The sequence below is a fragment of the Terrapene carolina genome, unplaced genomic scaffold (assembly GCF_002925995.2).
Source record: "Terrapene carolina triunguis isolate 2854851 unplaced genomic scaffold, T_m_triunguis-2.0 Scaffold26, whole genome shotgun sequence".
Classification (NCBI taxonomy): Eukaryota; Metazoa; Chordata; order Testudines; family Emydidae; genus Terrapene; species Terrapene triunguis.
The window spans coordinates 3,911,387-3,928,297 of record NW_020664377.1 but is presented as its reverse complement, the minus strand read 5'-3'; the positions used below and the strand labels follow the sequence as shown (position 1 = coordinate 3,928,297).

General features: G+C 39.0%; 1 protein-coding gene across 8 annotated transcripts in view; it reads right to left on the bottom strand.

The window, feature by feature from the left end:
* The window catches only part of LOC113406352 (lysine-specific demethylase 6A), a 283,935-nt gene that overhangs the window by 90,818 nt on the left and 176,206 nt on the right, over positions 1–16,911 (bottom strand). For all 8 annotated transcript variants that reach the window (XM_026650736.1, XM_026650746.1, XM_026650739.1 and 5 more), the window contains one exon: positions 6,284–6,318. In XM_026650736.1, the coding sequence (XP_026506521.1) occupies positions 6,284–6,318 (35 nt within the window). The remainder of the gene's footprint in view (positions 1–6,283; positions 6,319–16,911) is intronic.

Genomic DNA, 16,911 nt, shown 5'->3' with positions numbered 1-16,911 from the left:
CTCTCTGTTGTTGGTTCATAAGTGGCTGGGAGAAGCATTCATGTAACTCAACTAGGTGTGTCCCTGCCTGGTGGATGTCTGTGTAAGTGCAGTACCTGGAGAGGTTTGCAGCTTGTACAACAACACAGTGTGAGAGGGAGCCCAGGTTGGTAAGACAAGAGGGCTCAGCGGTACCCCAGTTCCAGGTTGCATCCCGGGAAAACCCGTAACAGTAGTTTATAGGTTCAGGGCCCTGGTGATGAAAAGGGCTTCCAGACTGTGTACTCTTTCCTTCAGTACTTAAATGGGCAGTGTTTCAACAGCTGAATTTTATTTGACAGCATTAACCTGTGTCTGTTATCTTGACTATATATACTGTACATAATGTAATTATTTTTAATGGTCAATTTATTTTAAATACCTTAATTCCTCAGTTACTCCTCCCTGATTTCAATCTGGGAGATACATGCTGGAGGTCTCATGTTACCACTAATACAACTTTTTTGGAACGTCTAAATAATTTCCTTACATAAAATGTATTACAGCTTAGCTAGCGATACTCAAAATTAGACCTCATTTCTGACAAAGATCAATTTACCACTGAACTGAAAGTTAGTGACTGTTTCGATGCAAATATTCACAATCTAGTTACATCGATTGTGTGCAAACAGAAGACAGTCCTGAGCAGTAAAATATATATTTATTTGGTGATTTAATGGGGACAATTTCATGAAGCTGAAAGCAATTATAAGCAAAATTGACAGGGAATTAAAATTTAAACAAAGCAAATATGAATGATTATTAGGAGTTGTTACCTTTATTAGATGCCCAAAAGCCCAAATTCCACATTCACAAGACAGGGCTTTCTTGATTAAAATATCAGTCTGGTTAAGAAGGAAAGTGAAAGCAGCAATAATATATAACAAATAGAAAAAGGGGAAGTTGATAGCAATGACTAACTCAAAAGTCACAGAATGTAGGCAACTGATAAAGGAAGCTAGCTATCTGAAAAATCCATGTCTAGTACGGTTAAGGGCAATACGAAGGAATTTTTAAAATTTATGGTCGGGACCAAAAGAAATCTTAGCAAAGGTATAGGTCTGTTACTAGGTAGGGATGGTAAAATTGTCAATGATGCAGGAAAAGAAAGAAGAGTTCAATAAATATCTCTGTTCTATATTTGGAAAGAAACTGGATATCATCATCACTCAAAGGTGTGAGTATGAAATACTTTCAATTCCAATAGCAAATAAGGAGGATGTTAAACAGCAACTACTGAAGTTAACATTTTAAAATCTGCAAGACTAGATACAACTTGCACCCAAGAGTTCTGAGAGAACTGGCTGAAGGATTTCTGTGACTCATTGATATTTAATAAATCTTGGATTACTGGGGAAGATACAGAGTGCTAGAAATAAGCTAATATGCCAGTATGTGAAAAGGTTAAACAGGGAGACCAATGCATTAGTGAGAATATTACTGGAATACTGTGACCTAATGCCCATATTTAAAAAGGATCTTGACAAATTGGAAAGGCTTCAGAAATAGCTAAAAGAATGATTCAAGGTCTGGAAAACACGCCATTACAGTAAGAGACTAAAGAAACTCATCTATTTAACAAATAGAAGGTTAGCAGGTGACTTGATCACCTATAGGCATGTAGGTCTCTAAGTACCTACACACAGAAAAAAGATTTCTGATAGTAGAGGCTCTTTAGTCCAGCAAATAAAGGCATAACAACATCCTGTGGCTGGAAGTTGACGCTAAACAAATTCAGGAGTAGAAATAAGCATTTTTAACAGCGAGGATAACCACTGGAAAACCTTACCTAGGCATTTGGTGGATTCTCCATCACTTGAAGTCTTTAAAACAAGATTGGAGGACTTTCTAAAAGATATTCTCAAGCTCAGCCAGAAGTTACAACAGGTTTGATGCTGGCATCACTTGTGAAATTCTATAGTCTGAGTTACATAGGTCAGACTAGATAATCATAATGATCCATTTCTGGCCTATGAATCTTGAAAGTCTCAAGACTAGAATTCAGAATTAGAGGGTTGATTCCTTAACCTGTTAACCAACCACATACCCTTCACTATCACGCCACTCTAACACCCTGGGCAGCATTTAATAATATTGTTAACAGTTAAAAATAGGCTAAGTGTACTGGATTCATAATTAAAATAAAAACTTTAAAATAATTTAACTAAACTAAATGTGCTACTACAGAATCAGGAGTTTTGTCACTGATTTTAGGTTCGCCTCACTGCAGCATGTGTGATCAATGCCTGAAAAGCTATTGGACCAAGCCTCAGTAATAAAAATTAGTGCTGTTCAACTGACTTCAATGGAACTTTGCTGATTTACAACAGTTGAGGATCTCACCCACTGTTTACACTATTATCCTATCTGAAGCCCACATGGGTAGCATTACAATAGGCAATTCTTAAACAGGTAGAATCAAAATATCTATTGTCAAAATATTACAGGAAGAGATTGTGCTTGCAAACGTTAACATTTAACTATTTGCTTTAGGAACACGTGCTGTATACAATATTTTTTAAAAACTGAATTTAGGTAAGTGATATATTTAGCTGACATTCTAGAACATAAATATCAGGCATTGAATAAAGAACTGTACTGGGAAGGAGATTAAGTGGAATTTTACTGGCATTGAAACAACAACTGAAATTTCTGTTTCACAGTTTGGGCAGATTTGGTATTTTTACTCATGTTGAACAGAACCTTACCCCAAAAATATCCCACTGACATTAGTGGAATCACTCAGAGCAAGGTGCTACTCAACATGAGGAAAGTCTCAAACTTCCCACCTCACCCCCCTTTTTTAAACTGATACTTGATATATTTTGACTAGCATATTTTAGAAATCCAAGTAAATCAAAATATTTATTCTACGAAATATACCTGTCTAGTGCAAGCAGGCTTACAAAACATGAAGTGTGCCATTTATACATTGCTCACTCATTGAAATGCAGTGCAGTTAATTTGTTCCCTACCGCGCGGGGTCGATCTAAGATACGCAACTTCAGCTACGTGAATAGCTTAGCTGAAGTCGACGTACTTAGATCTACTTACTGTGGTATCTTCACTGCAGTAAGTCGACAGCTAATGCTCTCCCGTCGACTCTGCTTGCACTCCTCGTTCTGGTGGAGTACCAGAGTTGACGGAAGAGCGTTCAGCAGTCAATTTATCGCGAATCGACCCCCGCTGGATCGATCACTGCCCGCCGATTCGGCGGGTAGTGTAGACAAGCCCTAAGTAGTCATGCCATTTATTAGTGTGCCATTTAAACAGAGTCTGCTGTATCCAAGAGCTCTCTCTAAGCCTTAGCCCTGAATGTAAGTAACTCATCATAAACGCATACTGTTTGCATTTTATAGAATAAAACTGCATATTTAAAATTATATTTTTAAATTTATCACATTATTTAAAAGTTGCAACATGTATAAATTATAAATTTTGAGTTAATTTTGGCACAGCAGAAATAATGTATTTCACCTTTTCAATATTGTCTCTAGTTATGTTGGTGAAAACACTGATATGTATGTATGCCATTTATCTAAAATACTGTACTCCAATATAGATGGACACGTTCTAAAACATTTCTCTCAAGCCTTTAATCTTGTACATATGCGTTTTTCACTTACACATATTAAAAGTAGAATCAATTAAACATGTTGTGTATATTCCTCTTGATATCACTTAAACTGAAACAGAATGACCCACACTGCTAAAACTCCACTGCAATTTTTGTTACATGGGTATTTCTTAGTAATCAGCTCCAATTCTGATTATTTATTTTAATATTAACACCAAACTAGGTGGGCTTGCTGGAAAAGACATGCGACTGCCACAAAACTGGTGTTCTAGGAGAATGACAAATCAACATTTTCCACTGTAGGAGCTAATTTGCAGTTGTATAGGTAGAATGTAGATTTACATTCTAAACAAATAATTGGTAAGGACTGAAGTATATACGATGTTGTACAATTTTCAGATTATATAACTGAAAATGTAGTTATAGCACAACAAAGATTATATATGAGGCTTTCCACAAAATAAATTCAATGACCAAATTAGGCAAAATGAATCAAATTAATTAAAATTTGCAGGTTACCTTTAAAGAAACACAACTTAAAAATAACATGCTATAATCAAAGTTCTTGTTTATATTACTCAGAATATTAAAAATGAAAATTTTAAAAATCCAATCTATTTCTCGCTATTTATATTGGTTTTCTTCCTGAATTTTGCTCAGCTTGGAAAATGAAAATCAATTAAGTAATTTTCACTTTTATTTATATTTATTTTCACTGTTAACTGTAGGAGAATATCACATTGTTTAAAAGTTGATTTTAAACAGAACCTTTAGTTCCATTGGGAACCCTCAATCCCACATAGATGTATAGTTGACTGGCAAGAGACTTTGGCTAGGATGCACCAAGAATGGCCACCTAGGCTAGACGAAACACTGGTCAGGGTAAATCCCATCATCCAATTATATAAATAGGTTTCTCCCAAATGATGGGATCATGAGAAGGTTTAATGGGTCACAGGCCCAGTGGGGTGGAGGTTGGAGAGCGAGCCCACCCTGCACTCACGCCACAGTGGTAGCTCTTGTCCCGTGGGGCTGGCCCCAATTCCCTGCTCCAGGCGTTGCGTTCTGGCGCATGGGGTCACAGCGCCATCGCGCCACTCAGGAGTGGAAGATGCCAGCCTTCACGCAGCCCACTTTGTTAAGTGAGAAATCACGACTAATGCCAGCAACGGCGACGGAACATCGATCAACGATCTCCCGGTCTTCAGAGCAACAACTCAAGCCACCATACTCTTGACGTAATTATCTGTCTTAACCACCTAAATGTAAAATTATAGTTGTTGCTCTACATTAGCCATACAAAGAAGCAGCAGCAGCACTCAGGTTTGGCCCGGCTGCCCCTCCATCATGACCTGCCCCACGTCCTCTGCCCCAGCACTGCAATGGTAATTCTGGCCTATTGCCGAGGAGAGGCAGTCAATGACAGAGGGGCAGATGGGCCAAATTTGGGTGAGTGACGTTGCAACCTAATCTGCAGGGCTACAGTGCGACTCAGGTTTGGCCCAACCAACTTTCCACCATGACAGCCTCCCTTCTGCACAAGGCTGGAATTAGCATTGTAGTGCTAGGGCAGAGAATGCTGCTGCAGGTAATCAGTGCCTCCTCAGCAGGGTGCGGAGGCAGCACTGGTGGCAGCAGTGAAGGACCAACCTAGCCTATGATTTTGCCGCCCCCTCCCCGCAACACACACAAATTTGGACCGTGGGTGGGTCACCTCGGTAAAAAGTTTGGAAACCACTGATGTAAGGCACCTGATATGAGGGTCTGGATGTTTTATTTACAAAATATACATGTTTTTTAAAAATAATTTAACTTTCACAAAACAAAGTCAATTTATGCTTCCCCCCACTACAATTACATTTACTTTATCCTTTAGTTGAGGAAAGCACAGAATTTACTTGGCACCATTTTGTTTACAATAGCTTTTATTTTCAATTTATCTGTGTTCTTCAGGACACATCTTTTACTTGTTTTTTTTCAACTAGTATCTACATCTATACCCAATAGAAAGTGTACAATGCACACTGTGTGACTATGTTTTCACTCAAATTACACCACACTTTGAAGGTATACTTAATAGCTAGTGTGTTACATTTATTTGCACCCTAGCATCTTCATTCAGATTGGTGGATAAGCTGTCCATACCTTACCAAAAGCCTACTGAGGAAACTCTGAGGGCAGAATTTGGCCCAGAATTCATAACAGCATAACTTTATAGTCTGCAGATGATGACTCATCTTATCTGGCAGTAACCTCATTTTTAGGTGTCTTTATGTCTATGTGTTCACACATATGGAGCCTTAGAGCATCTGGAAACTGTTTTAGGAACTACTGTATTGAAAGTCAATTTAAATTTCACAAAGAAATTTTAGCCAATAGTTCAAGTTTAGTTCTTGCCTGAAAATGACTGACAGCGTATTTAGGAACTAGCAAATACAAAGATTAAGAAAAAATAGCTAGCCGGACTCTTATATGGGCAATATTTTGAACTTACCACAACGAATTACATTTCCTGAGCTGTTCGTCCATTATAATTATTTTCTTAATGAACATAAGTTGATGCGAACTTCACATAGCATGTGCCTAACTTTCATTCACAAAAGTGTCACTAGTGGGCTGGATTTCACAAACTGATTATATAACACACTGACTATACGTCATCAAAAATACAAAAAGCTTAACACTTACCTGGATTTCATATAAGTGGGCAATGTGAAACTGAACTGTAAAAGTGGGAAAGTAAAATAATTAATTATGATAAAAACGGACATTTAATAAGAACGAAATAGTTTAATATTAAACACTTTAAAAACATAAGTAATTTGTTATGAGTTAAGGTTTATTTCCAAATAAATTTTATCAGTGATTTCAAATCTGACAGTAGCATTGGTGAAATATGAACATGTGCTCCAATAACAGCGTTATGCTTGCATACAAACAATGCAAAAACCTGAACTTGTAAATCAGATACAGTACCACAAACCTTATTGAAATTACACCAAACTTAACAAAAACAAAAGTAGCTATGAGAGACATGGAGAAAATGCATAACAGCACCATGTTGTAATATTTTCAGTACATAAGCCAATCAGAAACAAGCCAATATTTTTTTTCTGCTACTATTTAATTAGTGGTGGAGCTGACTGGATAGATCTCAGACCAGAAAAAATATGTTATATGCACTAAAGCACACACATTCTCTCTGCAAAAGCACACAAGCTTCTTATCCCCTACTCCTAGACTTAGTTCATGCACCTACCCTCAAAAGGCCCTGATTCAGCAACTGAATTTGATTTAAGGCACAGTATCTCAAATAGTTAAAACTCTTATTTGTCTTGGGAAATCTGGAAGTTTCAGCTGTCCAATAACATACAGCATCAGTTATTTCAGAAGACAGTCTAGCATAAAATGGTCATTTTTCCACTGAGCCATGTAAAACTACAGACAATTGACTAGACAGGTCAAAATGCTTTTAGCATCCCTAGTATGCATGCATGCATGCATCTAAGGGAATTCTAACTCACTACCACCATAATAGTAAGATGCCAAACATCCTGGGCCAGTCCATCCCTCAACTCTGCTGATGGCTGATTGGCTAGGAAGTTTTCTGTTTCTTTGTTTTTTTAAAAAGATTTACTCTATGTGTTTATGAATAAGCTGTTTTATGTTTGGTAAATTTTCACATACATTTTTCAGGGGATAATTATCCACCACCCAACAAAGCAAAACCAAATTCCATTCCCTAAAACTATTTTGATTTGCAGAAAACTATTATTTTCACCAAATATAACTTCAAATCACTCCCCCCAAGCTATGAAGCAACTAAGTGCTAGTGAGAAAAAACATATGTAAAGTATGTATAATTTAAAGAAAATTAATAACCAGAACTACCATAATTGAAGCATCCACATAAATCTATATTTTAACATTTAAAAAAAAATCTTATTTAAAAAACTTAGTAGGCCAAAGACTATGTCACTCAACACACGAGTTCTGACTGTGGATCATGCTCAGTAAGGCTATGGCTACACTATGAGGCTTTTAGCAATAAGGCTGTGCCACTAAAAGGCACCCCTGTGTGGCTGCTTTTTGTCGGCAGGAGAGAGCTCTCCTGCCGACAAAACACTTCCAACCCACCACGAGCAGCAGCGGCTTTGTAGGCAGGAGCGCGCTCCCATTGACAAAACGCTGTTCACACCGGTGCTTTTTGTCGGTAAAACATTTGTCATGGGGGTGGGGGGGAGGGAGAGAAGGGGACAGGTGTGTGTGTGTTTTTGTAACACCCCTGAACAACAAAAGTTTTGCCAATGAAGACCCAGTGTAGACAAAGCCTCAGTTAATATGATAAAAATCCTTTAGAAACTAACTGAAAGTCAGTGTACATTAACTCACTAAAAATTGTCTCAATTTTTATTTTATCCCCAAAACACAGAGACTATTTCATATTGAGGAGACAAAAATCAATTTTCATCTAGCTTTCTGTTAAGGAATATTGTTTTGTTTTTTTTAATTATTTAAAATCTCATACATGAATACTAAACAAGAAATCCAAAGAGAATGCTACTATGAAATATTTCTGTCAACATAAATTAAAAGTTTTTAAAAAATTAAACAGCAGATCCACTGGTATTCAGAACAGCATAAAGCTGCCAGAGTGCACCAATAGTTGAGTTTACAACTGCTTTGCATCACCAGGGCAAGGCAAAGCAGTCAGACTGAACTGGTGAATCCAGCCCTTAATTAGTAATTAGTTTATCAGTTTAGAGGGCTGTGTTATGGAGACCACTGCTGTGTAAAAGGGTAGGTGGGGGAAGGCCTGTTTCCAGGTCCCAGTATCTCTTCACTTTAAAGGCTCTAATAACTTACTAAATACAATAAAATAACTTAAGACTAACACAATTATTCCTGGTCTTACAGTATAGATACCAAGTTTCTTTAAAAATATTGGCAGAGTAACAGACTCTAAAAAAATAAGTTATTTCTCATGAAAACATCAAAATAAGCTCAAATATAACATCATAAATCCCTGCATTTATTCCTAAAGCTATGCTATTTATTCTTTAAAGATGACTCACAAATGATTTCCCCCCATGATTTACAGAAAGAGTTTGCATGTTTTTGTCCTGCTTGTTTCTTTACCTTAGAAATATCAGCAGTATCGAAGTCTGATCTTCCCTAGTTTTGTTGAAAGACTTCTTGGGGATGGGGTGGTACCTCAAGTACATGCATGGGCACTCTTAGGACTTATCTATACTAGAATAAAAGGCTGATGGTACATCTGCACTGGAAATTCAGGTGCAACTATAGCACAGATAGGCATATCTGCATTAGTTTTAATCTAGCTAGCAGGGGAAACAATAGCACAGATTTAAGTGCAGGCTAGCTGCCTAGACCGGTTAGTCACATCCTCATTGCTACTGTTAGCTGCACTAGCTAAATTAAAGCTAATGCAGGTGTGCCTGTCATCATTACAATTTAGTTTGTGATGTAGACATACCCTGAAACATTCTAAAAGTTTAGTACAGACAAGCAATGTATACTTAGTTTAACACATACTCAGGTGTCGGAGTTCAACCTAGGCTCCTCACTAAGGCTTTAACTTGATCAGAAGAACACATGTTCAAGGCAGCGTTCCTACTTTACACTAGACCCACAATATGTTAGCAAGCACATCTCCCGTTTAAATTCTAATACAGACAAGGTTTAGAGAAGAAGGGGGAACTGTGCTAAATCTTTAACAAAGATATGCTTTCCCCCAGACAATGAGAGTTAATAGGTGCTAGACAAGAATTAAGTTTTAAATAGTCAATCCCATTGAGATATTCCTTCCTCTTTCAAGTGCTCAGTTTTTAGTCTCGTGATGACAATTTTATTAGGTACCCAAATCAGTGTTACAGAAAAGACAAGTTTTTTGTTGTTTTTAAACAGCCCAGAAACCATTTTTAGGTTTAAAAGAATAACTTTAGGCTCTTTTACATTTTTAGAAACCACCAAAAAAAAAAAAAAAAAGCCTCATGCCCCTTTTATTTCACCTTCCAGGCTCACAAAGAAAAAAGCATATTCTTTATGGGAGAATTAGCCTACTCCCACAAGGACTGATTTCAAAGGGCATTCACAGCACACAGCACTGTGCCAGATTGGGCCCTTTAAGGGAATAAAAATAACAGGGAAATTAAAACACCATATTTAAGTTATCCAATCATTATATTCAATATAGGTGAAATATACTGCTTAACAAAATTTGACGGTGTAAGTCAGAAGGATAGAACAAATATAGTAAACTAAATGAACGTTAATCACTAATGACAGTTGTCCGTCATCCCTACTGCCTTGGTAACTAAGAAACTATTGCCCACTTGCTCATTCTGAGCTCTAATTTACAGTATCTCATGACTTATAGTACTAGAGAAATGCGCGTACATAATGTAGAAAAAATTTGGCTCATTAAAACAACTTTAATTTTAACTTGCTGAAAAACAGCTCAGCATTACTCAGAGCATGAGAGGCTGAAAAGATCACTCAGTACACCAGCAAATAAAACCCCTAACATTTCCACTTCAAGTATCGCTATAAAACTGAGTATCACCTTTCACTACACAGAATCCAAGCTCAACTCTCACTTTTCCACCAGGCTGGTATTTTACACAAGGCTAATATTCAGCATGGAAATTTCATGTTACCCTCTAAATTACTGCAATTTAGAAAGATCCACATAACACAAGACACTGGAAACTTCATGTTATCATTTAACATTAATTTTCATTTAACAATGCACTACTTTATCATCACTTTCCCCCTCAAATAACTCAGTATGCCATAAGGATGGCAAACAAACCTTCCTCTGTATTCTCCCACTTGTAGAGCAAGAAATTTTGAAAGGAAAGTTTCATTTACCTGCTAATTTTCAATGGGATAATAACTCAGCAGTGCTAGCAATTTAGTTATTATTACTAGTTGGAGTATTATATAATTCACTACCAGGATCCTATCAAAGCTATCTATAAATTTAAGCTTTAATCAGATTCAGTTTTGCTGTATATGCATCAGTGCCTAATTTTGTCTAACCCCTCTAGAGGCCTCTATGGGTGATCCCATCCTGAAATCTAACACAGGTACAAAGGGTATGTCTACACTGCAAAACAAAACAAAAAAACACCCCTGCAGCAGCGAGTCTCAGAATCCAGGTCAACTGACAGGCTATAGGGCTAAAAATAGCAGTGTAAATGTTCCCACTCCGGCTGGAGCCTGGCTCTGAAATCTGGTGGCAGCAGGGGGGGGGGGGGAAGGAGGAGAAGAGAGAGGAGCCAAACATCTACACAGCTATTTTTAGCCATGTAGCGTGAGCCCTAGTCAGTTAACCTGGACTCAATCGCTGCCGCAAGGGTTTTTTTAGTAGTGTAGATGTACTCCCACAGATCATGCTTGCCCTTCCTTGTTACAATCAGGTCAGAAATCCACTGTGTGTAAACTGAACACTCCACCATTTAAATTGGATGGTTTTTTAGCCAGTCTGCTTTGGTGTTCAGTACCTCTGTAATGTATATTGCCTGGATTGATTACCAGGAGTGCCAACCCTGGAAAAGTAGCATGCCTTAATGTGTAGAAGGTATGCCACAGTTTAAATGTTTTCTGACATCAACAGACTGGAATCCATCCAAAACAGTTTTTTAAGGATATGGAAGATACTCCTAAAATAATGTGTTCTCAAGAACCACCAGGTAAGGAACTGAGATATGATCAGAAAAATATAACTTCAACAGTTCTTCCTGGAAATTGCCACAAAATATCCAGTAGAAGTCTTTATGTTTCACCTAGATCCTCACCAATGGTCTACCGCTATGCACTGTATCATCATTCCTAACAAGGCCAAGGAACTGGCTGCTGGAAAGTGTCAGAAAGGATTTTCCCTTTCCAATCACGTACTGTAATTTGAGCAAAAATTCTTCTGAAAGACTTGAGCACGGCTCATCAGGATTAACAGGTGAGTAAATGTTCATCTGTGAGTTAGGCTCTTCTAGTTCCTGTTGACGATCAAGACAAATCCCACTACACTGTAATTTTGGAAAAAGAAATCAATGACAGATGTTTGCACAGATGATTCAAAGTTCTTGAGTTACCTGCTTGGGTCCTTGGTGGGAAGAGGCTAATCTCCCTCTGAACTATTATGTCTTTAACCAGAGAGGAGGTACCTCATTGTAGCTCTGGGAACAGATTATTCTTCAGAATTTTATACTTAATTTGTGTCTTAGTTTAATCTATATCCCTTGCTAGCTGGTTTTTGTTCATCTTACATCAATCACATATGACACATCAAATGAGATAACCATGTCTTTTTTGCATGGAGCAAGAAAATACTTCAGCTTTGGTTTTGGAGAGCTCTACCACTCTCCATAAATATGACAATCTCTTCGCATACATTTGAAAAACTCCCAAGGGGAAAAAAAAAAAAAAAGGGTTTTCAAGTATTTTAATGCAACTTCTCATTCTCCGTCTCAGAGCTGCTCCTTTTCTTGGGAGGAATCTAATTCAACTGGAATTAGCACTCTCTCTCTCCATTCAATGGGAAACCACAAAATGAATTACCACCATACTGAGGAGAGAAATGGAGGATGCAATATTAAAAACAATCTGAATAATAGAGGGAAACATGCTTACTATTGAAACAGCCGAATTTCAGGTAAGCAGGGAGTCACTGTAATGCTGCTATTCAGACAGGTCAGTTGGAAGGGCAAAGAGGGTGATAAAGGAGATTCTTATACTCCTGTAACACTAGTTGGGGAAAGGGTACCTTGAAGAATGCAAAAGAACTCTGGAGTCCAAAAGTGTACAATCATCCTTCCACCAAGGGCTGAAGAATGAAGTATGTTTCACTGCCTCTTCAATTTCCGTTCTTAGGCCTTTTGGGCATTTTGCCTAATAGTACCGGGAAAAGGCATTCATACTGTGGCACACCAGCAAGCAAAAAAAGCCAAACCAAACAAAACAAAAACCCTCAAAGGAACTTGGAAGCATTGAGAAAATTGGCAGTATAGGTCATATAAAATATACAATAAGGGATCACACTGCTGATAGAAAATAATGTACAAAAAACCCAAAGATCAGATTTAGGTGGGAACTCTCCAACTGTCTGCAGGCAGCCCTGAAAAGTAAAAACTTTGGAGAGGACTTTCTAGTATACTTAGCCTCCTGACTGACAGCTGACAATGCTTTTATTTTTGCCCAGAAAGCACACCAGTTGTTTAGAACAGGTTGTAGAGAAAACTTCTATAGATATTTTTCTTAATTTTTGATTAAATTTTCATTTGCATCAGTAAAAAACTGATACATATCTGTTTGGTAACAGTTCAAGATGTGTTGCACATGTCCATTCCACTTTAGGTATGAGACACCTACATATACCTAAGTGGGAGAACTTGTTTCCACAGCAGTAGCGGTCAGAGCAGCGCATGTGCCCTCTACCCACTCATGCAAATATACAAGGGCAGAATGTGACTTCAATGTATAGGAGAAGGAGGGTGGGTCATGCAATTGTCACTTGCAAGTTAACTCAAAGAACAACAGTTACGAAACAAGTATGTAACATTTTTTTTTGTCTGAGTGCTCACACTTCCACTTTAGGTGATTCACAAGCAGTTCCAGATGAAAGAGGGTATCAGAGTCTACCTAAACAAGGACTGCAACACCCTCTCTCTAATCTAGCAACATCTCATGAGACCTGTTTATTGAGCATAATGAGTGATGAACATATTAACAGATAACCAGCTTTGCGACCCTGCAAACATCACTAATAGGAATGTAACCCATAAAGCCAATGCTGTTTACACTCTCATAGTATGCGCTAAAACTCCGAAATAGTGGAATTTTAGCAATATTGTAGCACAGACTAATACAGGAGGAGATTCAGGAAGAAATCCTCTGCAAAGTGACAGGGTGCCTCTTCATCCGGTCAGCCAAGGAGATGAATAATTGCAGAGACAACCTAACTCTGTAGCCCTGTCCAGGTAAAAGACAAACACCTTATGAACATACACAGTATGGAGTTTTTCCACGTTTGTGAGAGGAAGGTCTCAGAAAAGAGGTTGGTAAGTATACAGGCTAATTTAGATGCAAGTCTACCACAATTTTAGTAAGAAATTTGGTGTGTAGACACAAACTAACTTTATCTTCATAAAGCACCGTATAGGAGGTATAAGCAAAGCCTGAAGTTTTGCTACCCTTCTAGCCAAAAAAATAGCCACCAGAAATACTACTTTCATTGAGAGATGAGAAAACGAGGAGATAGTTATAGGTTCAAAAGGGGGCCCTATTAAAACCCACAGAACCAAAGTCAGATCCCAGGATGGTGTTGGGCCCTAAAAGGTGGGAAGAACTTGTCCAAAATTTAAGAATCTAACAATCAGAGGGTTGGGAAAAAACAGATCTTCTTTCTACAGCAGATCAGATTGCAGAGGCAGCTGCCAGATGAACCCAGAAGGAACTGACAGAAAGTCCTTTTTCATTGAGGTGAAGCAAATAATCCAAAATCAGGTGAACTGAGCCTGTGAAGGGGCCACACAGAGAACCTCTTCCATTTCTTGAGGTAAGTATAACTGATGGAGGATTTTCTGCTATTTAAAGAACATTTTGCACGCCAAGGGAACAGACTGCTTCATGGGGAACTAACTATTGAGCATCCAAACAGTCAAGTGTAGGCTAAGTGGGCTGGGAGGTAGTGTGCCCATGGTTCTGTGAAACCGTACCTGAGACCTCAGGGAGAGGTATAGTATCTCAAATCAAAAGGCTCAACAGGTTTGAGGACTAACGTTGGTGCGGCCAGGCAGATGCTATCAAAGAAGGAAGGAAGAGTTGACTGTCCAGGTGGATAGTTGGAAACGCTCAAACATTTATGTGGAAAGGAGATCCTGACCTGACCAGAGACCCAGAGTCAAAGTCCCCTCGGTGAGCTCCCCAACTGAGACATGAAGCGTCTGTGATTAGGGTCATGGAGGGCAAGGTTGGGGCAAAATGAATCCTATGGCATACACTGGCACAGTCCTTCCAGGGATGACCAAACACCTGCAGGTATGTGAGTCAGTATGTCCAATGGATAATAAGAGGGATGGTAGAGAGACTTCAACCACCTCTGCATGACTCTGAAGTGACATATGGCATTGTGAGTTATATATGTACAAGCCACCATGTGACCTAGAGCTTTCAGGCAATTCCTCTGTCGTACAAGGATATGCCTTGAGGTTTTTGCATAGCTACAATATCAACTGAAACCTGGCCTGAGGTAAATACACCAACTGTGGTCGAGCCAAGAATCTCTCCTATGAATTTGATTCTCTGTACATGGAAAAGAGCTGATTTGTCCTTGTTGATCAACAGGCCCAACAAGTGGAAGACAAATTGGATTTTCCCAATGGCCATTGTTACTTGTCTGGACTGACTTCGAACCAACCAGCTGTCCAGACATGGGTACACCTGGACCCCTGCCTTCCTGAGATGTGCCACAACCACTGCCATGCACTTTGTGAAGACTCAAAGGGCTGATGACAGGCTGAAAGGGAGAACCATAAACTGATAAACATCTGCTGCAACAAATCCAAAAAAACCTTCATGGCCACATGGAACTAGGCATCCTTTAATAATTGTAGTCTAGGGATGGGATAATAGATGACCAAGCTGCAACCCTGTAAACCAAGGAACGTAAACCAAGAAAGCAACCAATGCTGCTTGCGCTCTTGTAGAGTGTGCTAAAATTCTGTGAGATAGTGGAGCTGCAGCAATGTCGTAGTACAGACAAATACAGGAGGAGATCCAGAAAGAAATCCTTTGTGAAATGATGTTAAAGTAACCCCACAAAACTTTAGTTTTTATGTATCTGTTGTGGTTTGTAGGTCTAAAATAGGTTTGAGGCCTCCCTTGGACTTTGGAATGAGAAAATAGTGAGAACAGACTCCCTTCACCCAAGGCTGAGGAAGTACTTCCTCCACTGCCCCTAACTGTAACAGACTGAACTTCTTGAATTAATATAGTCTTGTGAGAATGGCCCCTGAACAGGGATAGGGAGGGGGAGAAATAGAGGTAAATTGCAGTACATATTCCAGTTCCACTGTGCTGAGAACCCTACTGCCAAAGGGAGAAGAAATTAGGATGAGTTTGCTGGCCTTGACTAAGGAGTCCAATAAACCGCTTAGATGTTACAGATTGTATGGAAGTAGCAGAAAACTCAGGAGGCAGAGGTACTCTCTTCCTCTGAAACTTATGTCATCTCCCGGATTGGTCTGGCTGCCTTACTGGGTAGAACAGGTTCCTCTGCTGGAACTGAGGGTGGAACTGCATTCTCTTAGGGCCTGGGGTATATATGCCCAAAGACTTAAGGGTTGCCCTATATCTAAGAAAATACAAAGCTTTATCTGTCTTTCCAGAAAGTAAACTTGGGCCCTGAAAAGGGAAGTTCTCAATTGTTTGCTGGACTTCAGCTGAAATGCCAGATGACTGCAGCCAAGAACCACGATGCACAGTGACTGCTGTTGCTATCACCCAAGCTACTGAATCGGCCTCATCCAATACAGCCTGTAATGATGATCTTGCTATCAGGCAGCCTTTATCTATAAGAGCTCTGAACTCTTTATCACCACCTGGCTACTTGTCCACAAATTTCAACATTGAATCCCAACTAGAGTAATCACAGTAAGCTAAGACAGCGTCATGGTTTTCAATTCTTAACTGCAATCCTAATGAAGAATAAACATTTTTCTGAAATAAATCCAAGCTTTTTGCATCTTTGCCCTTGGGAGTAGATTTAGATTGCCCTTGTCTCGCTTTCTTATTCACAGCTGCCACCACCAAAAATCCCGGGGCTGGCTGTGAATAGGAATACTCATGTCCCTGGGAGGGAACTTGGTATCTCTTCGCCACTCTTTTGGCAGTGTGTGTCAGAGAAAAGTAAGTTTGCTAAAGAATTTTGGTGGGTTCTAAGATGGTCTCATTAATAGGCAGAGCCACTCTAGCAGGTCCTGCAGAATGTAAAATATCCACTAACTTGTGTGCATTATCCTGGACCAGTTCAATTTTTCTTAAGTTCCCTTTTCTTAAGTTCCTGATACATTTTATAATCATTCAGAACAGGGGACAAGGACATCTGAGAACGCATCCTCATCTGGTAATGATGAAGAAGTGCTGAACAGAGACACTATAGTGTCAGTCTGCTGTTGTCTGCTGAATATCTGTGACAGAAGGGTCAGATACTGGAGGATAAGGTTCCTCAGCTGCTACAGTACCAGATGGAGAACAGCACCTTCACAGGGATTTTGGTAGACCTCTATCTAGGA